The sequence below is a fragment of the Oncorhynchus kisutch genome, unplaced genomic scaffold (assembly GCF_002021735.2).
Source record: "Oncorhynchus kisutch isolate 150728-3 unplaced genomic scaffold, Okis_V2 Okis04b-Okis11a_hom, whole genome shotgun sequence".
NCBI classification, from domain to species: Eukaryota; Metazoa; Chordata; class Actinopteri; order Salmoniformes; family Salmonidae; genus Oncorhynchus; species Oncorhynchus kisutch.
In genome coordinates this window covers 2,936,036-2,961,647 of record NW_022261981.1, presented here as the reverse complement: position 1 = coordinate 2,961,647, position 25,612 = coordinate 2,936,036, and the positions used below count along the sequence as shown (strand labels likewise).

The 25,612-nt window shown below is 47.1% G+C and overlaps 1 protein-coding gene across 3 annotated transcripts in view; it reads right to left on the bottom strand.

Annotated features, from left to right (window-relative positions):
* Positions 1 to 25,382, bottom strand: part of LOC109887458 (EH domain-binding protein 1) — a gene marked incomplete at its 5' end in the record, with an annotated part of 153,895 nt that extends 128,513 nt beyond the window's left edge. For 2 of the 3 annotated variants that reach the window (XM_031813122.1, XM_031813121.1), the window contains 4 exon segments: positions 11,106 to 11,403; positions 13,959 to 14,114; positions 16,918 to 17,025; positions 25,243 to 25,382. In XM_031813122.1, coding sequence (XP_031668982.1) covers positions 11,106 to 11,403; positions 13,959 to 14,114; positions 16,918 to 17,025; positions 25,243 to 25,382 — 702 coding nt within the window. 3 annotated transcript variants of the gene reach the window in all.
* Positions 25,383 to 25,612: the final 230 nt, after the last annotated feature.

The window sequence follows — 25,612 nt, the reverse complement described above, 5'->3', positions numbered from 1 at the left end:
ACACACAGGATCTTATCAATACACGGGTCAGCCAGCCCGCAGGGTTGAAACGGACTACAACCGCTCCACGTCAGTCATTCAACACTCACCACTCACACACAGCCAGAGAACTAGGGGGAGGGGGGGGGGGGGGGGGGGGGGGGGGGGGGGTTGGCTAGGTATATCAGGCTGATAGAAACAGACAAGTTCAGTGTGTATCCAAAACCCCGGCCAAGAGAACGCAGGAGAAAGGAGGATAGAGAAGCAGAGCCATAGAGGCTGTGGCATTCATCTTTGACAGACCTTCCTTGGCTAAAAGACATGTGAAAAGACCCAGGCTGCAGTCCAATCGTGTGTGTGTGTGTCCCCACCCCTCTCAGCCCATCCACTTTCCCTCAGGGTATCCCTGTCGAAACCGGATGCAGTATGATTGCCATCTTAAGTGGCGGTCCAATTCACAAACCTTACCCCCCCCCCTCTGCCCTCGATTTAGCTCAAGGGAGCAAGTGAACTACTTTGATCACTCGCAGGGTTGTTATGACCCACAATTCAATGCAAACTGCAGTCACGTGTCAAACGAAGTGCCACGAAGTGTCCGATTCAATCAAGACGACTGCATCTGTCGGCATGTGAGAGATAAGTACTACTCTTGCATGCTAGCTAGCTAACAAATACATATAGACATCATTCATTTTAGGAGGTGGCAAATGAAAATATGATGCTCAAAGTGTCTCAGACTCATAGTGAGGATCCTATAAATGTAGCTAGCTAAACACATTTTTGGGGCGGAATTTGAAAATATATTGGAACAAATAACCAAAGCTAGCTAGCCAGCTATGGGTAACTATAGCTTACGACCTGAGAAGAGCGCCATGTTAGCTTGCGAGGTGCATAAATAGCTTTAGGTTGGTTATTAGGCACAACTTCCGAGCTTTCCAAGAAGGACGTTGCCTATCAGATCATCACTGTCTCTAGCATGGACAGGAGAATTTGAAGGTACACTAAGATGTGACAATGTAAAACTTCATTGAAGGGCGGTGCACAGTCGTGGCCAAAAGTTTTGAGAATGACACAAATATTAATTTTCACAAAGTTTGCTGCCTCAGTTTGTATGATGGCAATTTGCATATACTCCAGAATGTTATGAAGAGTGATCAGATGAATCGCAATTCATTGCAAAGTCCCTCTTTGCCATGCAAATTAACTGAATCCCCAAAAAACATTTCCACTGCATTTCAGCCCTGCCACAAAAGGACCAGCTGACATGTCAGTGATTACCTCGTTAACACAGGTGTGAGTGTTGATGAGGACAAGGCTGGAGATCACTCTGTCATGCTGATTGAGTTCGAATAACAGAAAAGGAGGGTGGTGCTTAGAATCATTGTTCTTCCTCTGTCAACCATGGTTACCTGCAAGGAAACACGTGCTGTCATCATTGCTTTGCACAAAAAGGGCTTCACAGGCAAAAGGATATTGCTGCCAGTAAGATTGCACCTAAAATCGACCATTTATCGGATCATCAAGAACTTCAAGGAGAGCGGTGCAATTGTTGTAAAGAAGGCTTCAGGGTGCCCAAGAAAGTCCAGCAAGTGCCAGGACGAGCTCTTAAAGTTGATTCAGCTGCGGGATCGGTGCACCATCAGTACAGAGCTTGCTCAGGAATGGCAGCAGGCAGATGTGAGTGCATCTGCACGCACAGTGAGGCAAAGACCTTTGGAGGATGGCCTGGTGTCAAGAAGGGCAGCAAAGTAGCCACTTCTCTCCAGGAAAAACATCAGGGACAGACTGATATTCTGCAAAAGGTCAAGAGAATGGACTGCTGAGGACTGGGTTAAAGTCATTTTCTCTGATGAATCCCCTTTCCGATTTTTGGGGCATCCATAAAAAAGCTTGTCTGGAGAAGACAAGGTGAGCGCTACCATCAGTCCTGTGTCATGCCAACAGTAAAGCATCCTGAGACCATTCATGTGTGGGGTTGCTTCTCAGCCAAGGGACTGGGCTCACTCACAATTTTGCCTAAGAACACAGCCATGAATAAAGAATGGTACCAACACATCCTCCAAAAGCAACTTCTCCTAACCATCCAGGAACAGTTTGGTGATGAACAATGCCTTTTCCAGCATGATGGAGCACCTTGCCATAAGGGAAAAGTGATAACGAAGTGGCTCGGGGAACAAAACATCGATATTTTGGGTCCATGGCCAGGAAACTCCCCAGACTTTAATCTCATTGAGAACTTGTGGTCAATCGTCAAGAGGCGGGTGGACAAACAAAAACCCACAAATTCTGACAAACTCCAAGCATTAATTATGCAAGAATGGACTGCCATCAGTCAGGATGTGGCCCAGAAGTTAATTGACAGCATGCCAGGGTTGATTGCAGAGGTCTTGAAAAAGAAGGGTCAACACTACAAATATTGACCCTTTGCATCAACTTCATGTAATTGTCAATAAAAGCCTTTGACACGCTTGTAATTATACTTCAGTATCCATAGTAACATCTGACAAAAATATCAAAAGACACTGAAGCAGCAAACTTTGTGGAAATTAATATTTGTGTCATTCTTAATACTTTCGGCCACGACTGTACACCACAGCCCCAGTCAAAACACTTCACTCCCTCCCCCTCTCTCTCCCTCCCTCTCTTTCCCTTCCTCTCTCCATCCCTCCACAGCCCCAGTCAAAACATTTCGCTCCCTCCCCCTCTCTCTCCCTCCCCCTCTCCCTCCCTCTCTTTCCCTTCCTCTCTCCCTCCACAGCCCCAGTCAAAACACTTCGCTCCCTCTCTCTCTCGCTCCCTCTCTCCCTCCCTCTCTCCATAGCCCCAGTCAAAACACTTAGCTCCCTCCCTCTCTCTCTCGCTCCCTCTCTCCCTCCATCTCTCTCTCCTTCCCTCCCTCCCTCTCTCCCTCCCAGGGCTGAGTCCCAAATGCCACCATATTGTCTATATATACACTACATGAAAGTATTACACTATGTAGGTAATAGGGTGCCATTTGGGACATTACCCGGGACAACAAAAAACAAAACATGGTGGACTCAATAACCTTGTGGCTTATGATGGGAGGAAGAATATTAGCGAGGGGGTTGGGAGGAGGAATGTTAGCGAGGGGGTTGGGAGAAGGAATGTTAGCCAGGGGGTTGGGCGGAGGAATGTTAGCCAGGGGGTTGGGAGGAGGAATGTTAGCCAGGGGGTTGAGAGGAGGAATGTTAGCCAGGGGGTTGAGAGGAGGAATGTTAGCCAGGGGGTTGAGAGGAGGAATGTTAGCCAGGGGGCTGAGAGGAGGAATGTTAGCCAGGGGGTTGAGAGGAGGAATGTTAGCCAGGGGGTTGAGAGGAGGAATGTTAGCCAGGGGGTTGAGAGGAGGAATGTTAGCCAGGGGGTTGGGAGGAGGAATGTTAGCCAGGGGGTTGGGAGGAGGAATGTTAGCCAGGGGGTTGGGAGGAGGAATGTTATCCAGGGGGTTGGGAGGAGGAATGTTAGCCAGGGGGTTGGGAGGAGGAATGTTAGCCAGGGGGTTGGGAGGAGGAATGTTAGCCAGGGGGTTGGGAGGAGGAATGTTAGTCAGGGGGTTGAGAGGAGGAATGTTAGCCAGGGGATTGAGAGGAGGAATGTTAGCCAGGGGGTTGAGAGGAGGAATGTTAGTCAGGGGGTTGGGAGGAGGAATGTTAGCCAGGGGGTTGAGAGGAGGAATGTTAGTGAGGGGGTTGAGAGGAGGAATGTTAGTGAGGGGGTTGAGAGGAGGAATGTTAGCGAGGGGGTTGAGAGGAGGAATGTTAGTGAGGGGGTTGAGAGGAGGAATGTTAGCGAGGGGGTTGGGAGGAAGAATGTTAGCAAGGGGGTTGAGAGGAGGAATGTTAGTGAGGGGGTTGAGAGGAGGAATGTTAGTGAGGGGGTTGAGAGGAGGAATGTTAGTGAGGGGGTTGGGAGGAGGAATGTTAGCCAGGGGGTTGGGAGGAGGAATGTTAGTCAGGGGGTTGGGAGGAGGAATGTTAGTCAGGGGGTTGGGAGGAGGAATGTTAGTCAGGGGGTTGGGAGGAGGAATGCTAACCAGGGGGATGGGAGGAGGAATGTTAGTCAGGGGGTTGGGAGGAGGAATGTTAGTCAGGGGGTTGAGAGGAGGAATGTTAGCGAGGGCGTAGAGAGGAGGAATGTTAGCCAGGGGGTTGAGAGGAGGAATGTTAGCCAGGGGGTTGGGAGGAGGAATGTTAGCCAGGGGGTTGGGAGGAGGAATGTTAGCCAGGGGGTTGGGAGGAGGAATGTTAGCCAGGGGGTTGGGAGGAGGAATGTTAGCCAGGGGGTTGGGAGGAGGAATGTTAGCCAGGGGGTTGGGAGGAGGAATGTTAGCCAGGGGGTTGGGAGGAGGAATGTTAGCCAGGGGGTTGGGAGGAGGAATGTTAGTGAGGGGGTTGGGAGGAGGAATGTTAGCGAGGGGGTTGAGAGGAGGAATGTTAGCGAGGGGGTTGAGAGGAGGAATGTTAGCCAGGGGGTTGAGAGGAGGAATGTTAGTCAGGGGGTTGAGAGGAGGAATGTTAGTCAGGGGGTTGGGAGGAGGAATGTTAGCCAGGGGGTTGGGAGGAGGAATGTTAGCCAGGGGGTTGAGAAGAGGAATGTTAGTGAGGGGGTTGAGAGGAGGAATGCTAGCGAGGGGGTTGGGAGGAGGAATGTTAGTCAGGGGGTTGGGAGGAGGAATGGTAGTGAGGGGGTTGGGAGGAGAAATGTTAGTGAGGGGGTTAGGAGGAAGAATGTTAGCGAGGGGGTTGAGAGGAGGAATGTTAGCGAGGGGGTTGGGAGGAAGAATGTTAGTGAGGGGGTTGGGAGGAGGAATGTTAGTGAGGGGGTTGAGAGGAGGAATGTTAGTGAGGGGGTTGAGAGGAGGAATGTTATTGAGGGGGTTGGGAGGAGGAATGGTAGTGAGGGGGTTGGGAGGAGAAATGTTAGTGAGGGGGTTAGGAGGAAGAATGTTAGCGAGGGGGGTTGAGAGGAGGAATGTTAGCGAGGGGGTTGGGAGGAAGAATGTTAGTGAGGGGGTTGGGAGGAGGAATGTTAGTGAGGGGGTTGAGAGGAGGAATGTTAGTGAGGGGGTTGAGAGGAGGAATGTTATTGAGGGGGTTGGGAGGAGGAATGTTAGTCAGGGGGTTGGGAGGAGGAATGTTAGTGAGGGGGTTGAGAGGAGGAATGTTAGTCAGGGGGTTGGGAGGAGGAATGTTAGCCAGGGGGTTGGGAGGAGGAATGTTGGTGAGGGGGTTGAGAGGAGGAATGTTAGTGAGGGGGTTGAGAGGAGGAATGTTAGTGAGGGGGTTGAGAGGAGGAATGTTAGTGAGGGGGTTGAGAGGAGGAATGTTAGTGAGGGGGTTGAGAGGAGGAATGTTAGTGAGGGGGTTGAGAGGAGGAATGTTAGTCAGGGGGTTGAGAGGAGGAATGTTAGTGAGGGGGTTGGGAGGAGGAATGTTAGTGAGGGGGTTGGGAGGAGGAATGTTAGTCAGGGGGTTGAGTATTCTAGGGTTTTGACAAAGTTAAAGGGTCACCATAGAAAATATCCCCTCAACCCAAACTGTATTATATCCAAGTTAATTTAGAGTTTAGCCAAGAGAACTGTACCCCACCTCCACAACTCACCAAAATGGAAGGTTTAACTAATTGTAAATTGCTGTTCGACCAGGAGTCATGAGGCAGTATTTTGTAGTGAGAGGGGGTGAAGAGGGATGGAGGACGGAGGTGAGGGGGATAGAGGGGGCAGACAAGCAGAAAGAATGCAGGGAACAACCGAGTCCTTGTTTCTGAAAGAGCTCCCAAGTCACTCTGTGTCTTAGAGTTGAGGGGGCCTTGCGTAACTCGCACAAGGTTACACACACACATATACACACACACACACAAGAAGACAAATACAGATACACACACCAGGGTTTCTGTTAGCTGCCAATTGACTGCTTTTGTCCTTTTTTGTTGCCGATAAATAAAACTGTTGCCGGGCAGAAATGACAAGGAGAAAAAAAATAATCCCATAGTTGTTTTATTAATCTGACGGAAATACATTTGACCGTCATGCTTATCGGTCTGTAGGTAATTTGCATAATTTAGCGGAATTAAATTGGCCTGTGTGTATTTTCATTGGTCATCGCGTATCTTATTTATCCAACACAACTATCACACGCGCACAGCGTTCAGATACTATTTTGAGGGGGATTTCTCCTGCATCTCCTCGTCTGGCTGCTGCCAGTAAAACATGCTGTTAATAAGCCCATTCATTGCGCCAAAATGCTAAATGCAATTACGTGTTAAACACAGTTTTGGTGCACAATTAAAAAATTGCTATTTTTATTTCTCAACTGGTAGTTGAAGCGCGCCTCCCATTCACCATTCAGGTGCAGGCGACAGGCTAAGAGCGCTTCTTTCACCCCTTTACAATGTGAGCCGGAGGCAGCGTGCACTCTGAAAATACTTCCTTGTTTGAAACCTGAATTTTTTATTTCATTTTATGAAGCATGTCTTACCTTGCTTCATAAGGAGCCTGTAGCCAAAATCTGACCGTGGAAACGTGGAGGCAAATATTTTATAAAGAGTTCCTAGGGCGGCGCGTGAATTTCAAGTTTGGCGAAGCTTCAAATGTACCTTATCATTTCTACCGTTCCGCGTGTCAGTTCTGATTTTCATATGCGCATTTTCGTGTTTAATGTCAATAATAACCTTCTCGTTTCTCAAAATCATTGTCACGTGGTTAATCCTAAAAATGCTACAAATCTAAAAAGTTCAAATCACCAGCCTCTGTTACATGGACACATTGATACACTGTGATCCAGCCTCTGTTACATGGACACATTGATACACTGTGATCCAGCCTCTGTTACATGGACACATTGATACACTGTGATCCAGCCTCTGTCACATGGATGCATTGATACACTGTGATCCAGCCTCTGTTACATGGACACATTGATACACTGTGATCCAGCCTCTGTTACATGGACACATTGATACACTGTGATCCAGCCTCTGTTACATGGACACATTGATACACTGTGATCCAGCCTCTGTTACATGGACACATTGATACACTGTGATCCAGCCTCTGTTACATGGACACATTGATACACTGTGATCCAGCCTCTGTTACATGGACACATTGATACACTGTGATCCAGCCTCTGTTACATGGACACATTGATACACTGTGATCCAGCCTCTGTTACATGGATGCATTGATACACTGTGATCCAGCCTCTGTTACATGGATGCATTGATACACTGTGATCCAGCCTCTGTTACATGGACACATTGATACACTGTGATCCAGCCTCTGTTACATGGACACATTGATACACTGTGATCCAGCCTCTGTCACATGGATGCATTGATACACTGTGATCCAGCCTCTGTCACATGGATGCATTGATACACTGTGATCCAGCCTCTGTTACATGGATGCATTGATACACTGTGATCCAGCCTGTCACATGGATGCACTGTGATCCAGCCTCTGTCACATGGATGCATTGATACACTGTGATCCAGCCTCTGTTACATGGACACATTGATACACTGTGATCCAGCCTCTGTTACATGGACACATTGATACACTGTGATCCAGCCTCTGTTACATGGACACATTGATACACTGTGATCCAGCCTCTGTTACATGGACACATTGATACACTGTGATCCAGCCTCTGTCACATGGATGCATTGATACACTGTGATCCAGCCTCTGTCACATGGATGCATTGATACACATTGATCCATTGGCAGCTAATGAAATTAGCACATGGAACTCACAGCCTATAGGTGAATGCTGAAGTAGGACTATAACTGGCCCCGCTCTTTCACACTGAGGATTGGTGATTAGAGGGGGAGATTGGTGATTAGAGGGGGAGATTGGTGATTAGAGGGGGAGATTGGTGATTAGAGGGGGAGATTGGTGATTAGAGGGGGAGATTGGTGGAAAGATTTTTAAATAATTTATTGTGAGGAACTGTAGATTTAATATATTATCATTCGCAATGGATGTTAAACACACTTTCCTACATTTCAGTGCAGGAGGCCAGGTACTTCTCTACGGGCTCAGGCATGTGTGTGCTCAACATTATCAGGCCAGGTACTTCTCTACGGGCTCAGGCATGTGTGTGCTCAACATTATCAGGCCAGGTACTTCTCTACGGGCTCAGGCATGCGTGTTCTTCCTCAACATTATCAGGCCAGGTACTTCTCTACAGGCTCAGGCATGCCTGTGCTCAACATTATCAGGCCAGGTACTTCTCTACGGGCTCAGGCATACCTGTGTTTCCACAACATTATCAGGCCAGGTACTTCTCTACGGGCTCAGGCATGCCTGTGTTTCCTCAACATTATCAGGCCAGGTACTTCTCTACGGGCTCAGGCATGCCTGTGTTTCCTCAACATTATCAGGCCAGGTACTTCTCTACGGGCTCAGGCATGCGTGTTCTTCCTCAACATTATCGGGACAGAGAGAGCAGACATGTACCCGTTCCCTCACATGGAGCACTCCAAACAAAAGACGATGAAAAAGTACAAATCGCAAAAAAATAATGGTTATTAAATGATCCTAAACTTGTTTTCTCACAAGTGTAACAGGTTGTGAACTCTGCAAACTCTGCCTGCCTGTTACACGAATGCAGTAGAAGCCAAGGTAAGTTGCTAGCTAGCATTAAACTTATCTTATAAAAAACAATCAATCATAATCACTAGTTATAACTACTAATCCAGTTTAGCAGGCAATATTAACCAGGTGAAATTGTGTCATTTCTCTTGCGTTCATTGCACGCGGAGTCAGGGTATATGCAACAGTTTGGGCTGCCTGGCTCATTGCGAACTAATTTTCCACAATTTTACGTAATTATGACATAACATTGAAGGTTGTGCAATGTACCAAGAATATTTAGATTTGGGGATGCCACCAGTTAGATAAAGTACAGAACGGTTCCGTATTTCACTGAAATAATAAACGTTTTGTTTTCGAAATTATAGTTTCCGGATTCGATCATATGAATGACCAAAGGCTCGTATTTCTGTGAGTTATTATGTTATAATTAAGTCTGATTTGATAGAGCAGTCTGACTGAGCAGCAGCAGGCCCGTAATCATTCGTGCGTTTTGCCAGCAGCTCTTTGCAAGCACAGCGCTGTTTATGACTTCAAGCCTATCAGCCTAATGGCTGGTGTAACCAATGTGAAATGGCTAGCTAGTTAGCTGGGTGTGCGCTAATACTATTTCAAACGTCACTCGCTTTTAGATTTGGAGTAGTTATTCCCCTTGCGCTGCAAGGGCCGCGGCTTTTGTGGAGCGATGGGTAACGCTGCTGTCGTGTGGCTGTTGTCGATGTGTTCCTGGTTCGAACCCAGGTAGAGGCGAGGAGGGGGACGGAAGCTATACTGTTACACTGGCAATACTAAAGTGCCTATAAGAACATACAATAGTCAAAGGTATATGAAATACAAATGTTATAGAGAGAAATAGTCCTATAAATACTATATTAACTACAACCCAAAACTTCTTACCTGGGAATATTGAAGTCTCATGTTAAAAGGAACCACCAACTTTCATATGTTCTCATGTTCTGAGCAAGGAACTGAAACGTTAGCTTTCTTACATGGCACATATTTTACATGGCACATATTACTTTCTTCTCCAACACGTTGTTTTTGCATTATTTAAACCAAATTGAACATGTTTCATTATTTATTTGAGGCTAAATAGATTTTATTGATGTTTTATATTAAGTTAAAATAAGTGTTCATTCAGTATTGTTGTAATTGTCAATATTACAAATAAAACTATTTCTTAAATTTTTTATTATTATATATATATTTTTTTTAAATATAATCGTCCGATTAATCGGTATCGGCTTTTTTTGGTCCTCCAATAATCGGTATCAGTATCGGTGTTGAAAAATCATAATTGGTCGACCTCTATCTGAAACCCTCCACAGCTATTTTAATTAAAAGAAGCTCATGATCCTCCATTCCTCTGTGGCTCATTCAAGCTTCCTGGTCGTTTTGAAGGTGCTCTGTTTAGAATGTTGTTTTCCCACCAATTGCATTTTGGCAAATGTTTGAAAACTACGTTTGATTGGCTGCTTCATTACATGAGTTGAATTCTCTGTTCAGATGAATTACCGTAATCTAAATGTGATTGGCTGTTGTTCCGAACACTGTGAGTGAACGGCCTCATGGCTTATGCGCTCAATGAGAGTGACCCAATGAGAGTGACCCAATGAGAGTGGCCCAATGAGAGTGGCCCAATGAGAGTGGCCCAATGAGAGTGACCCAATGAGAGTGACCCAATGAGAGTGACCCAATGAGAGTGGCCCAATGAGAGTGGCCCAATGAGTGTGGACCAATGAGAGTGGCCCAATGAGAGTGACCCAATGAGAGTGGCCCAATGAGAGTGACCCAATGGGAGGCGCCCCAATGGGAGGCGCCCCAATGAGAGTGACCCAATGAGAGTGACCCAATGAGAGTGACTCAATGAGAGTGACCCAATGAGAGGCGCCCCAATGAGAGTGACCCAATGAGAGTGACCCAATGAGAGTGACCCAATGAGAGTGACCCAATGAGAGTGGCCCAATGAGAGTGGCCCAATGAGAGTGACCCAATGAGAGTGGCCCAATGAGAGTGACCCAATGGGAGGCGCCCCAATGGGAGGCGCCCCAATGAGAGGCGCCCCAATGAGAGTGACCCAATGAGAGTGACCCAATGAGAGTGACCCAATGAGAGTGACTCAATGAGAGTGACCCAATGAGAGGCGCCCCAATGAGAGTGACCCAATGAGAGTGACCCAATGAGAGTGGCCCAATGAGAGTGGCCCAATGAGAGTGACCCAATGAGAGTGACCCAATGAGAGTGGCCCAATGAGAGTGACCCAATGAGAGTGACCCAATGAGAGTGACCCAATGAGTGACCCAATGAGAGTGACCCAATGAGAGTGACCCAATACATATATATGGGTCCAGTGCATTTCTCAAATGGCCGTTAAATTAAAATCTTCCCATTTTCCTAACAGAAACCCTGACACACACTAGAGAACAAATTCACTTTATGACTGAAACCCGTAATCATCCCCAAATCTCCTCTCTTTAACCCCCCCCCCCTCCACATCCCCCCTGTAACTCACTCATCCAGTTGGTCCTCTGGTGGTGGGTTGGTGTCAGCATACAGGTACTTGCTCATATCCACCGGCCTGACCCCCTTCTTCCCCCTGGGTTTGGGAGCCTCCGGCTGCTGGACCTGGGGCCCCTGGGGGTCGGGGTCGGGGACTAGGTCTGGGTCCTGGTCGGGCTCGTCAAACGGGTTGTACTCTGTGTGCGAGTGTGTGTTGACTTCGTCCTCGTCGAAGGGGTTGGAGGGTTCCTGGACATAGTAGGCCTCTGGGTCCTGTCGGAGGGTGAGGGAGGGGGGCAGGGAGGGGGGTCCTGTGACAGAGAGAAAGGGCAAGAGAGAGATGGGTCAATATTATCTTAGCTGTCTGTCTGTCTGTCAGTATTCTGCTTTACTGACAGAATACATAAACACACAGGATTCACAATGCTACGTGACATTTCTTGACATCTCGACAGCAACAAAAGGGTAACATTTAGTTTGCCAGGCACTTTATAAACAACCTCAGAACAATAAAATAAATCTTTCAACAACTATGTCAATAAACTTGGATTGAAAACACAATAGAAAATATAAATAGAAAACTAAATCCTAGAAAAAAGGATAATAAATCAGTATTTGATGTCGACCCCATAATAATGTACACCTACATTATGTGGACACCCCTGTCCCAATGCATAGTGCCAACTGTAACGTTTGGTGGAGGAGGAATAATGTACACCTACATTATGTGGACACCCCTGTCCTAATGCATAGTGCCAACTGTAACGTTTGGTGGAGGAGGAATAATGTACACCTACATTATGTGGACACCCCTGTCCCAATGCATAGTGCCAACTGTAACGTTTGGTGGAGGAGGAATAATGTACACCTACATTATGTGGACACCCCTGTCCCAATGCATAGTGCCAACTGTAACGTTTGGTGGAGGAGGAATAATGTACACCTACATTATGTGGACACCCCTGTCCCAATGCATAGTGCCAACTGTAACGTTTGGTGGAGGAGGAATAATGTACACCTACATTATGTGGACACCCCTGTCCCAATGCATAGTGCCAACTGTAACGTTTGGTGGAGGAGGAATAATGTACACCTACATTATGTGGACACCCCTGTCCCAATGCATAGTGCCAACTGTAACGTTTGGTGGAGGAGGAATAATGTACACCTACATTATGTGGACACCCCTGTCCCAATGCATAGTGCCAACTGTAACGTTTGGTGGAGGAGGAATAATGTACACCTACATTATGTGGACACCCCTGTCCCAATGCATAGTGCCAACTGTAACGTTTGGTGGAGGAGGAATAATGTACACCTACATTATGTGGACATCCCTGTCCTAATGCATAGTGCCAACTGTAACGTTTGGTGGAGGAGGAATAATGTACACCTACATTATGTGGACACCCCTGTCCCAATGCATAGTGCCAACTGTAACGTTTGGTGGAGGAGGAATAATGTACACCTACATTATGTGGACACCCCTGTCCCAATGCATAGTGCCAACTGTAACGTTTGGTGGAGGAGGAATAATGTACACCTACATTATGTGGACATCCCTGTCCCAATGCATAGTGCCAACTGTAACGTTTGGTGGAGGAGGAATAATGTACACCTACATTATGTGGACACCCCTGTCCCAATGCATAGTGCCAACTGTAACGTTTGGTGGAGGAGGAATAATGTACACCTACATTATGTGGACACCCCTGTCCCAATGCATAGTGCCAACTGTAACGTTTGGTGGAGGAGGAATAATGTACACCTACATTATGTGGACACCCCTGTCCTAATGCATAGTGCCAACTGTAAAGTTTGGTGGAGGAGGAATAATGTACACCTACATTATGTGGACACCCCTGTCCCAATGCATAGTGCCAACTGTAACGTTTGGTGGAGGAGGAATAATGTACACCTACATTATGTGGACACCCCTGTCCCAATGCATAGTGCCAACTGTAACGTTTGGTGGAGGAGGAATAATGTACACCTACATTATGTGGACACCCCTGTCCCAATGCATAGTGCCAACTGTAACGTTTGGTGGAGGAGGAATAATGTACACCTACATTATGTGGACACCCCTGTCCCAATGCATAGTGCCAACTGTAACGTTTGGTGGAGGAGGAATAATGTACACCTACATTATGTGGACACCCCTGTCCCAATGCATAGTGCCAACTGTAACGTTTGGTGGAGGAGGAATAATGTACACCTACATTATGTGGACACCCCTGTCCTAATGCATAGTGCCAACTGTAAAGTTTGGTGGAGGAGGAATAATGGTATGGGACTGTTTTTCACGGACCCTTTTGTTCCAGAGAAGGGAAATCTTAACCTCACATCATACAATGACATTCTAGACCATTCTGTGCTTCCAACATTGTGGCAACAGTTTGGGGAAGGACATTCCCTGTTTCAACATGACAATGCCCCTGTGCACAAAGTGAGGTCCATGCAGAAATGGTTTGTCGAGATGGGTGTGGAAAAACTTGACTGGCCTACACAGAGCCCTGACCTCAAACCCATCAAACACCTTTAGGGATGAATTGGAACGCTGACTGCGAGCCAGACCTAATCGCCCAACATCACTAATGCTCGTGGCTGATTGGAAGTAAGTCCCTGCAGAAAGCCTTCCCAGAAGAGTGGAGGCTGTTATAGCAGCAAAGGGTGGACCAACTCCATATTAATGCCTATGATTTTGGAATGAGATGTTCAACGAGCAAGTGTCCACATGCTTTTGGCCATGCAGTGTAAATCAAACTGCTAAAACCCCTAGTCCCTTATAGACAGGTAGACATACAGTACAGAGAGAGAGAGAGAGAGACAGAACAGGTAGATAGAGGTCAAAGGTCAAGCCTACCATCATCATCATCATCACCGAACGGGTTGAAGTGATTGGTGTGTTCCAGATGGGAGGGGTCATCAACATCATCAGCCGGATCTTCGAAGGGATTGGAGCAGAGGGCAAGGGGCGTGTCCTGATCCTCCTCCAGGAAGTTCAGCTTACTGATCAGCTCTGTCGCCATGGGAACCAAAACAATGCAGGAACGAAAGAACAAATTTAACAAAACAAAAACAAACAAAAAAAGGAAGGAAAATAGTTCAAACTAGCGGAAGGAAACGAGATGAAACATCCTCACAACCAAAAAAACCCCCGATGAAAGAGTCAAAATGAAGACAAACATACAGAAATGAAAGAGGACAAAAACAATCTGCACTTTGGAGTGAACCACGCGAGTTCATTTGGTTTCCAGAAGTATTCCTTCCTTCTGGTAAAAGGTGACTGGTTAATGCCTGTCCATCTCTGTCCAGCTTCACTACAGTCCAGTGGGGAATTCAGCAGAGATTGATGGAACTGGGTTGCCATGAGAACCACTAGTGCAGGCTGGGAGTTGCTACAAGAGATTCATCTTCTTCCTCATCAAGACAACAAAGCCTGTCTAGGTTGTGTGTGTGTTTGTGTGTGTCCGTGTCTCAACAGTGTGTGAGAAACAAAATGCTAACTGTGTGTGCTTCTGAATGTGGTATGCGAGCGTGAGAAAGTCTATTGCCAGAGTGAGTGAGATGATGAGCGAGTGTGGTGTGTGTGTGTGTATGTGTGTGTGTGTGTGTGTGTGTGTGTGTGTGAGAGATAGTGTGGGAGAGTGTGTGTGAATACGTAGTGAAGTGGTAGCAGCTGATAAGGTGTGGTATTTCTCCTGCTGCATTCTGGGCCATATTAGGCCATCATTGTCACAAGTGGCAGCAGCAGTATTGTGTGTGTGTTGTTTTCTCTATGGTGACAAAGCAACACCATAAACGAGGAATATGACTGATCATTGGTTCACTACAAATTGCAGACAAAAGGGGGAGGTTCAGGGTTCGGGGGCTCGGACACCAAGAGGGCAAACTGAAAAAGGACAGAAAACCAGCCAATGAAAAACAACCAATGAAAACCAGCCAATGAAAACCAACCAATGTACTAAACGTAATCTGAAGTGCAACACGAGAACACCAGGCAACACGACTACATTACCAATGGTACATAGAGGGAGAGAGAGAGAGAGAGAGAGAGAGAGAGCTAGGGCATGTGGAGAGAGCTAGGGCAGGGGAGAGAGAGAGAGCTAGGGCAGGAGAGAGAGAGAGAGCTAGGGCAGGAGAGAGAGAGCTAGGGCAGTAGAGTGAGAGAGAGCTAGGGCAGTAGAGTGAGAGAGAGAGAGAGAGAGAGAGAGAGCTAGGGCATGTGGAGAGAGCTAGGGCAGGGGAGAGAGAGAGAGAGAGAGAGAGCTAGGGCAGGAGAGAGAGAGAGAGCTAGGGCAGAAGAGAGAGAGAGAGCTAGGGCAGAAGAGAGAGCTAGGGCAGTAGAGTGAGAGAGAGCTAGGGCAGGAGAGAGAGAGCTAGGGCAGTAGAGCGAGAGAGAGCTAGGGCAGGAGAGAGAGAGAGAGCTAGGGCAGAAGAGAGAGAGCTAGGGCAGTAGAGAGAGAGAGAGCTAGGGCAGGAGAGAGAGAGCTAGGGCAGGAGAGAGAGAGCTAGGGCAGAATAGAGAGCTAGGGCAGAAGAGAGAGCTAGGGCAGAAGAGAGAGCTAGGGCAGTGGAGAGAGAGCTAGGGCAGTAGAGAGAGAGAGCTAGGGCAGTAGAGAGCGAGAGAGAGAGCTAGGGCAGTAGAGAGAGAGCTAGGGCAGTAGAGAGAGAGCTAGGGCAGCAGAGAGAGAGAGCTAGGGCAGTAGAGAGAGAGAGAGAGCTAGGGCAGTAGAGAGAGAGAGAGAGAGATAGGGCAGTAGAGAGAGAGAGAGCTAGGGCAGTAGAGAGAGAGCTAGGGCAGTAGAGAGAGCTAGGGCAGTAGAGAGAGAGAGCTAGGGCAGTAGAGAGAGAGCTAGGGCAGTAGAGAGAGAGAGCTAGGGCAGTAGAGAGAGAGAGAGAGAGCTAGGGCAGTAGAGAGAGAGAGCTAGGGCAGTAGAGAGAGAGAGAGCTAGGGCAGTAGAGAGAGAGAGAGCTAGGGCAGTAGAGAGAGAGCTAGGGCAGTAGAGAGAGAGCTAGGGCAGTAGAGAGAGCTAGGCAGTAGAGAGAGAGAGCTAGGGCAGTAGAGAGAGAGAGAGCTAGGGCAGTAGAGAGAGAGAGAGAGCTAGGGCAGTAGAGAGAGAGAGAGCTAGGGCAGTAGAGAGAGAGAGCTAGGGCAGTAGAGAGAGAGCTAGGGCAGTAGAGAGAGAGAGAGCTAGGGCAGTAGAGAGAGAGAGAGCAAGGGCAGTAGAACGAGAGAGAGCTAGGGCAGTAGAGAGAGAGCTAGGGCAGTAGAGAGAGAGAGCTAGGGCAGTAGAGAGAGAGAGCTAGGGCAGTAGAGAGAGAGAGAGCTAGGGCAGTGGAGAGAGAGAGCTAGGGCAGTGGAGAGAGAGAGCTAGGGCAGTGGAGAGAGAGAGCTAGGGCAGTGGAGAGCGAGCTAGGGCAGTAGAGAGAGAGAGAGGGAGCTAGGGCAGGAGAGAGAGAGAGCTAGGGCAGTGGAGAGAGAGAGCTAGGGCAGTAGAGAGAGAGCTAGGGCAGTGGAGAGAGAGAGCTAGGGCAGTAGAGAGAGAGAGAGATAGGGCAGTAGAGAGAGAGAGAGAGAGCTAGGGCAGTAGAGAGAGAGAGCTAGGGCAGTGGAGAGAGAGAGAGCTAGGGCAGTAGAGAGAGAGAGCTAGGGCAGTAGAGAGAGAGCTAGGGCAGTAGAGAGAGAGAGAGCTAGGGCAGGAGAGGGAGAAACAAGAGATAGAAAGAACAAGACAAAACGGGACAGAACAACAGAACGAGACAGTGAGAACGAGTGAGAAAGAAAAAGAGAAAAGGTTGAAAGTTGAAAACAGAAAGACCTTGGGAGGGAGACTGAGCGCTGCTTGGCCTTTTACTAGCCAGCTTTAGGAAGTAGTCCTCAGGGTCTCCGGCTAAGCAGCTGAGAGCATTGAGCTGGTTTACCATCTCTGAAAACAACCAGGCCAGAGAGCAGGAAGGGAGGAGAGCAGTGAGCAGAGAGAAAACATACAATACACACATATATTCAGAGAGGTTATATGTGTGTTAGGTAGTAGAATATCATATATGTTGAAGCCTAAGAGAGTACATATATTCACATATATTCAGAGAGGTTATATGTGTGTTAGCATTTACATTAATGTGCTACCTAAGAGAGCACATATACAAGTAACTGTCAAAATAAAGGAAACACCAACATAGTGTCTTAGGGGCGTTGGGCCACCAGGAGCCAGAACAGCCTCAACGTGCCTTGGCATTAGACTCTACAACCATCTGGAACTATAGAGGAATGGCAACACCATTATTCCACGAGGCATTACATCATGTGGTGTTTTGCCAAATGGTGTGGGAAAACAGCGTCTCAGGCGGCGCCCCAGAATCTCCTACGAGTGTTCAATTTGGGTTGAGATCTGGTGACTTAGACGGCCATGGCATTTAGTCAACAACGTTTTCATGCTCTTCAAACCATTCAGTGACCACTCGTGTCCTGTGGATGGGGGCGTTGTCATCCTATGGGGACATAGCCAAGATAGACAAAATAATGACCTGCTCAGCATTTTTATACATAATGGGATGTTAATTGATTAATTAACTCAGGAACCACACCTGTGTGGAAGCACCCGTTTTCAATATACTTTGTATCCCTTATAGTGTTTCCATTATTTTGGCAGTTACCTCTATATGACAGAACATTGTTGTGTTAGCTTTGGTAGCAACGCAGGGGCTTAGAGACAACATATATTCAGAGTCCTGTGTGTGTGTGTGTGTGTGTGTGTGTGTGTGTGTGTGTGTGTGCGTGTGTGTGTGTGTGTGTGTGTGTGTTAGAGAGCACATATATGTGGAAGGCAAGAGAGCACATATATTCACAGACTCGTGTGTGTGTGTGTGTGTTTGATATTGAATATACCTAGCCATATGTAGAAGGTTAAGAGAGCACATATATATTCACCAAGTCATTGTTAGCACATACTGTACATGTTAAGAATAAGAGAATGCGTAGACACTAATAGAACCCTGTTAACGTTGCCTCGCTGGCACAGCTAATACACACGTATACTGAACACAAATATAAAACACAACAAGCAACAACTTCCACAGTTTCACTGAGTTAAAGGTCACATAAGGGAATCAGTCAACTGATATGAATTCAATAGGCCCTAAATCTATGGATTTCACATGACTGGGCAGGGGGCCGCAGCCAATCAGAATGAGGTTTTCCCCCACAAAAAGGGATTTATTACAGGGAGAAACACTCCTCAGTTTCATCAGCTGTCCGGCTGGCTGATCTCAGACGATCCCGCTGAGGTGAAGAAGCCGGATGTGGAGGTCCTGGGCTGGCGTGGTTAAACGTGGTCTGTGGTCGTAAGGCCGGTTGGACATACTGCCAAATTCTCTGAAACAACTTTGGAGGCGGCTTATGGTAGAAAAATGAACATTCAATTCTCTGGTAACAGCTCTGGTGGACATTCCTACAGTTGGCATGCCAACTGTACGCTCCAGCAAAACTTGAGACATTGTGGCCTTTTATTGCCCCCAGCACAAGGTGCACCTATGCAATGATAATGCTGTTTAATCAACTTCTTGATATGCCACACGTCAAGCGGATTAATTATCTTGGCAAATGAGAAACGCTCACTAACAGGATTGCAAACAAATTTGTGCACAAAATAAAGAGAAATAAGCTTTTTGTGCGTATGGAACATTTCTGGGATCAGTTATTTCAACTCATGAAACATGGGCCGAACAATTTGTTGCGTTTCTATTTTTATTCAGTACATATGTAAAGTCTAAAAGCACACTTACATTCATAGACAGTAGCGGTATCTGCAGGGGGGACTAGATATATAGTGCTTTCATTTCTAAACCAGATATACAATAATTTATTCTTAGCTGACTTACCTAGTTAAATAAAGGTTACATTTAAATAAAATAAAATATATACACTACTGGTGAAAAGTAGCCAATAGCATTCCAGGTGAAGCTGGTTGAGAGAATGGTTACTACATGATTCAATATGTGTTATTTCATAGTTTTGATGTCTTGACTATTATTCTACAATGTAGAAAATTGTAAAAAATAAAGAAAAACCCTTGAATGAGTAGGTGTTATAAAACTTTTGACCGGTAGTGTATATGAAAATAACCTTATAGAAAAAGATTACATTCTGTACTGTCCAATCATATGAATAATTTGATCTCAAAACCAAAATGCTGCCCTGTCCAAAGTGTATATTCGCTGACAACTGCAGCTACCAACTAGCATCTATAGTTAGTCATGCTAGCACTATACTACCGCATCTGCCGCTACAAATTATTAGCTAGGCTAACTAGCATCTTTAGTTAGTAATGCTAGCACTATACTACCGCATCTGCCGCTACAAATTACTAGCTAGGCTAACTAGCATCTTTAGTTAGTCATGCTAGCGCTATGCTACAGTATTTGCCACTACAAATTACTAGCTAGGCTAACTAGCATCTTTAGTTAGTCATGCTAGCACTATGCTACCGCATCTGCCGCTACAAATGACTAGCTAGGCTAACTAGCATCTTTAGTTAGTCATGCTAGCGCTATGCTACCGTATTTGCCACTACAAATTACTAGCTAGGCTAGCTAGCATCCTGGGACTGATCTAGGTTGAAGATACCCAGGTTAGAATAAAAATTATTCCACCAGAAAGCTTTTGAATTTTTTTTCTCATATTAATGGGACTAGCGCTGATGCTAACTAGCATCGCTGGACCCATTGTTTAGAATTATTCACAATTTTTGCAAAGAGTTGTGGGATACTAGAATCCTCTTGTCTTAACCTTTGTTATGTACAACCTAGGGACTAAGGCAGTGTTTCCCAAACCCAGTCCTCGGGACCCCAAGGAGTGCACGTTTTGGCCCTTAACATGACACAGCTGATTCTAATAATGATTAGTTGATTATTTGAATCAGCTGTGTTTATGTTATGGGGTGTATGGGATGTGTTTATGTTTATGGGTGTATGGGATGTGTTTATGTTTATGGGTGTATGGGATGTGTTTATGGGGTGTATGGGATGTGTTTATGTTTATGGGTGTATGGGATGTGTTTATGTTTATGGGTGTATGGGATGTGTTTATGGGTGTATGGGATGTGTGTGTTTATGGGTGTATGGGATGTGTTTATGGGCGTATGGATGTGTTTATGTTTATGGGTGTATGGGATGTGTTTATGTTTATGGGTGTATGGGATGTGTTTATGGGGTGTATGGGATGTGTTTATGTTTATGGGTGTATGGGACGTGTTTATGTTTATGGGTGTATGGGATGTGTTTATGGGTGTATGGGATGTGTTTATGTTTATGGGTGTATGGGATGTGTTTATGGGATGTGTTTATGTTTATGGTGTATGGATGTGTTTATGGGTGTATGGGATGTGTGTATGGGTGTATGGGATGTGTGTATGGGTGTATGGGATGTGTGTATGTGTGTATGGTGTATGGGATGTGTTTATGGGTGTATGGGATGTGTGTATGGGTGTATGGGATGTGTGTATGCAATGTGTTTATGTTTATGGGTGTTTTAGTTTTTTCCAGGACCGAGTTTGGGAAACGCTGGACTAAGGGAATGACAACCGCCACTATGACAAAGACTTACGCCCGTATGCATATGACCAGTGGTGCGCAGCTATAGGCACCCAATGTATATTTATGTACGTTGAGCGGAGAGGAAGAGGAAGAGGAGAAACACAGTTTAATGTAAAGAGCCTACGCTTTGTGAAGTCAGAGCAAGCAAAGCTGAACACAGCAGCTCCCATTCATTAGTCACAGTGTGATCTGGAGTATAAACGGATAGATGGAGGGTTGGAGGGAGAGAGAGTTAGAGAGAGAGAGAGAGGGAGGGAGAGAGAGAGAGAGGGAGAGAGAGGGAGGGAGGGAGAGAGGGATGGATGGAGAGAGGGAGAGAGAGAGAGATGGAGGGAGAGAGAGAGAGAGAGAGAGAGAGAGAGAGAGAGAGAGAGAGAGATGGAGGGAGAGAGAAAGATGGAGGGAGAGAGAAAGGAGAAGATGGAGGGAGAGAGAGAGAGAGATGGAGGGAGAGAGAGAGAGAGATGGAGGGAGAGAGAGAAAAGAGAGAAAGAGAGAGATGGAGGGAGAGAGAGAGAGAGAGAGAGAGAGAGAGAGAGAGAGAGAGAGAGAGAGAGAGAGAGAGAGAGAGAGAGAGAGAGAGAGAGGAGAGAGAGAGAGAGAGAGAGAGAGAGAGAGAGAGAGAGAGAGAGAGAGAGAGAGAGAGAGAGAGAGAGAGAGAGAGAGAGAGAGAGAGAGAGAGAGAGAGAGAGAGAGAGAGAGAGAGAGAGAGAGAGAGAGAGAGAGAGATGGAGGGATGGATGGAGAGAGAGAGAGGGAGCCAGCACACAGAAGAGAACGTGTGATGAAAAAATAAAAACTCCTGGAAATAACTGCAACACCCATAAACACGAACACATCCCATACACCCATAAACACGAACACATCCCATACACCCATAAACACGAACACATCCCATACACCCATAAACACAAACACATCCCATACACCCATAAACACGAACACATCCCATACACCCAGACACACAAACACATCCCATACACCCACACCCATAAACACATCCCATACACCCATAAACACGAACACATCCCATACACCCATAAACACGAACACATCCCATACACCCAGACACACAAACACATCCCATACACCCAGACACACAAACACATCCCATACACCCAGACACACAAACACATCCCATACACCCACACCCATAAACTCATCCCATACACCCAAACACACAAACACATCCCATACACCCATAAACACGAACACATCCCATACACCCATAAACACGAACACATCCCATACACCCAGACACACAAACACATCCCATACACCCAGACACACAAACACATCCCATACACCCACACCCATAAACTCATCCCATACACCCAAACACACAAACACATCCCATACACCCATAAACATAAACACATCCCATACACCCAAACACATCCCATACACCCATAAACACAAACACATCCCATACACCCATAAACACAAACACATCCCATACACCCATAAACACAAACACATCCCATACACCCATAAACATAAACACATCCCATACACCCACACCCATAAACTCATCCCATACACCCAAACACACAAACACATCCCATACACCCATAAACATAAACACATCCCATACACCCAAACACATCCCATACACCCATAAACACAAACACATCCCATACACCCATAAACACAAACACATCCCATACACCCATAAACACAAACACATCCCATACACCCATAAACACAAACACATCCCATACACCCATAAACATAAACGCATCCCATACACCCATAAACATAAACACATCCCATACACCCATAAACACAAACACATCCCATACACCCATAAACACAAACACATCCCATACACCCATAAACATAAACATATCCCATACACCCAGACACACAAACACATCCCATACACCCACAGACATGCTGACATCCCATACACCCACAAACATGCAGACATCCCATACACCCACAGACATGCTGACATCCCATACACCCACAGACATGCTGACATCCCATACACCCACAGACATGCAGACATCCCATACACCCACAGACATGCAGACATCCCATACACCCGCAGACACGCTGACATCCCATACACCCACAGACACGCAGACATCCCATACACCCACAGACATGCAGACATCCCATACACCCATAAACACAAACACATCCCATACACCCACAGACACGCAGACATCCCATACACCCACAGACACGCTGACATCCCATACACCCACAGACACGCATACATCCCATACACCCACAGGCACGCAGACATCCCATACACCCACAGGCATGCTGACATCCCATACACCCACAGACACGCAGACATCCCATACACCCACAGGCACGCAGACATCCCATACACCCACATATACACATGCTGACCCACAAGCATCAGTAAAAAAAAAAGCCAACCAGAAAAGGAACAAGGTGTCACCCAAAAAGATCAGGAAGAGTGTTGGGTATTTCCGTTTATGCCTCAGTCAAAGCAGACTGTTAAGCTGTGGCCGTCTGGTCATGGCGAACAACAACGGACAACACCATGTGGCTACAACACCACCATGTGGCTACAACACCACCATGTGGCTACAACACCACCATGTGGCTACAACACCACCATGTGGCCACAACACCACCATGTGGCCACAACACCACCATGTGGCCACAACAACACCATGTGGCTACAACACCACCATGTGGCCACAACACCAACATGTGGCTACAACACCACCATGTGGCCACAACACCACCATGTGGCCACAACAACACCATGTGGCTACAACACCACCATGTGGCCACAACACCAACATGTGGCTACAACACCACCATGTGGCCACAACACCACCATGTGGCCACAACACCAACATGTGGCCACAACACCACCATGTGGCCACAACACCACCATGTGGCCACAACACCACCATGTGGCCACAACACCAACATGTGGCTACAACACCACCATGTGGCCACAACACCAACATGTGGCTACAACACCACCATGTGGCCACAACACCACCATGTGTCCACAAGAACACCATGTGGCTACAACACCAACATGTGGCTACAACACCACCATGTGGCCACAACACCACCATGTGGCTACAACACCACCATGTGGCTACAACACCACCATGTGGCTACAACACCACCATGTGGCCACAACACCACCATGTGGCCACAACACCACCATGTGGCTACAACACCACCATGTGGCCACAACACCACCATGTGGCCACAACACCACCATGTGGCCACAACATCACCATGTGGCCACAACATCACCATGTGGCCACAACATACACCCAAACACACAAACACCACCATGTGGCTACAACACCACCATGTGGCCACAACACCACCATGTGGCCACAACAACACCATGTGGCTACAACACCACCATGTGGCCACAACACCACCATGTGGCCACAACACCACCATGTGGCCACAACAACACCATGTGGCTACAACACCACCATGTGGCCACAACACCAACATGTGGCCACAACACCACCATGTGGCCACAACACCAACATGTGGCCACAACACCAACATGTGGCCACAACACCAACATGTGGCTACAACACCACCATGTGGCCACAACACCACCATGTGGCCACAACACCAACATGTGGCTACAACACCACCATGTGGCCACAACACCACCATGTGTCCACAAGAACACCATGTGGCCACAACACCATCATGTGGCCACAACACCACCATGTGGCCACAACACCACCATGTGGCTACAACACCACCATGTGGCCACAACACCACCATGTGGCCACAACAACACCATGTGGCCACAACACCACCATGTGGCTACAACACCACCATGTGGCTACAACACCACCATGTGGCTACAACACCACCATGTGTCCACAAGAACACCATGTGGCTACAACACCACCATGTGGCCACAACACCACCATGTGGCCACAACAACACCATGTGGCCACAACACCACCATGTGGCTACAACACCACCATGTGGCTACAACACCACCATGTGGCCACAAGAACACCATGTGGCTACAACACCACCATGTGGCTACAACACCACCATGTGGCTACAACACCACCATGTGTCCACAAGAACACCATGTGGCTACAACACCACCATGTGGCCACAACAACACCATGTGGCCACAACACCACCATGTGGCTACAACACCACCATGTGGCTACAACACCACCATGTGGCCACAAGAACACCATGTGGCTACAACACTACCATGTGGCCACAACAACACCATGACTGGATGAATCTACATGATGCTTAGAAGCCCTCAGTTGTTGAATCAGTGTTCTTCATGGGTGTTACTACATGCCCATGTGGTCTTCTGATGACAAAACAATCTTTAAAAATACTCTTATGGAAGCAGGAAGTCTCACTGAGGTCAGACGACCTTTTACAATGGAGGGGGAGATTTGCTGCATTTCGTCTGTGATCTCAGCAGCTTCTTCTGGTCTCCTTAACAAATAGAGGTGTGTGTGTGTAACCTCTCACCTGTGATCTCAGCAGCTTCTTCTGGCCTCCTTAACAAATAGAGGTGTGTGTGTGTAACCTCTCACCTGTGATCTTAGCAGCCTTCTCCTCCTGGTTGGCCCTGTTCTCCTCATTCTCCTCGTCCTCCTCCTCAAAGTCATCCAGGTTGCCGATATCAGCCTGCTTCATACTCATCAGGCTGGCCAGGCTCTGCATGTCCTCGTCACTGAGACACACACAGACAGACAGACAGACAGACACACACAGACAGACAGACAGACAGACAGACAGACAGACACAGAGAGACAGACAGACAGACACAGAGAAAGACAGACAGTCAGATTTTATTTCTGACAAATCTAACCAAGAGAAACCACAACATACAGCCATTTTGTAAAGGCCAACATCGCTCTCTCGCTCTCATAGCAGACAACCATCTCACAGGGGAGAGAGGAC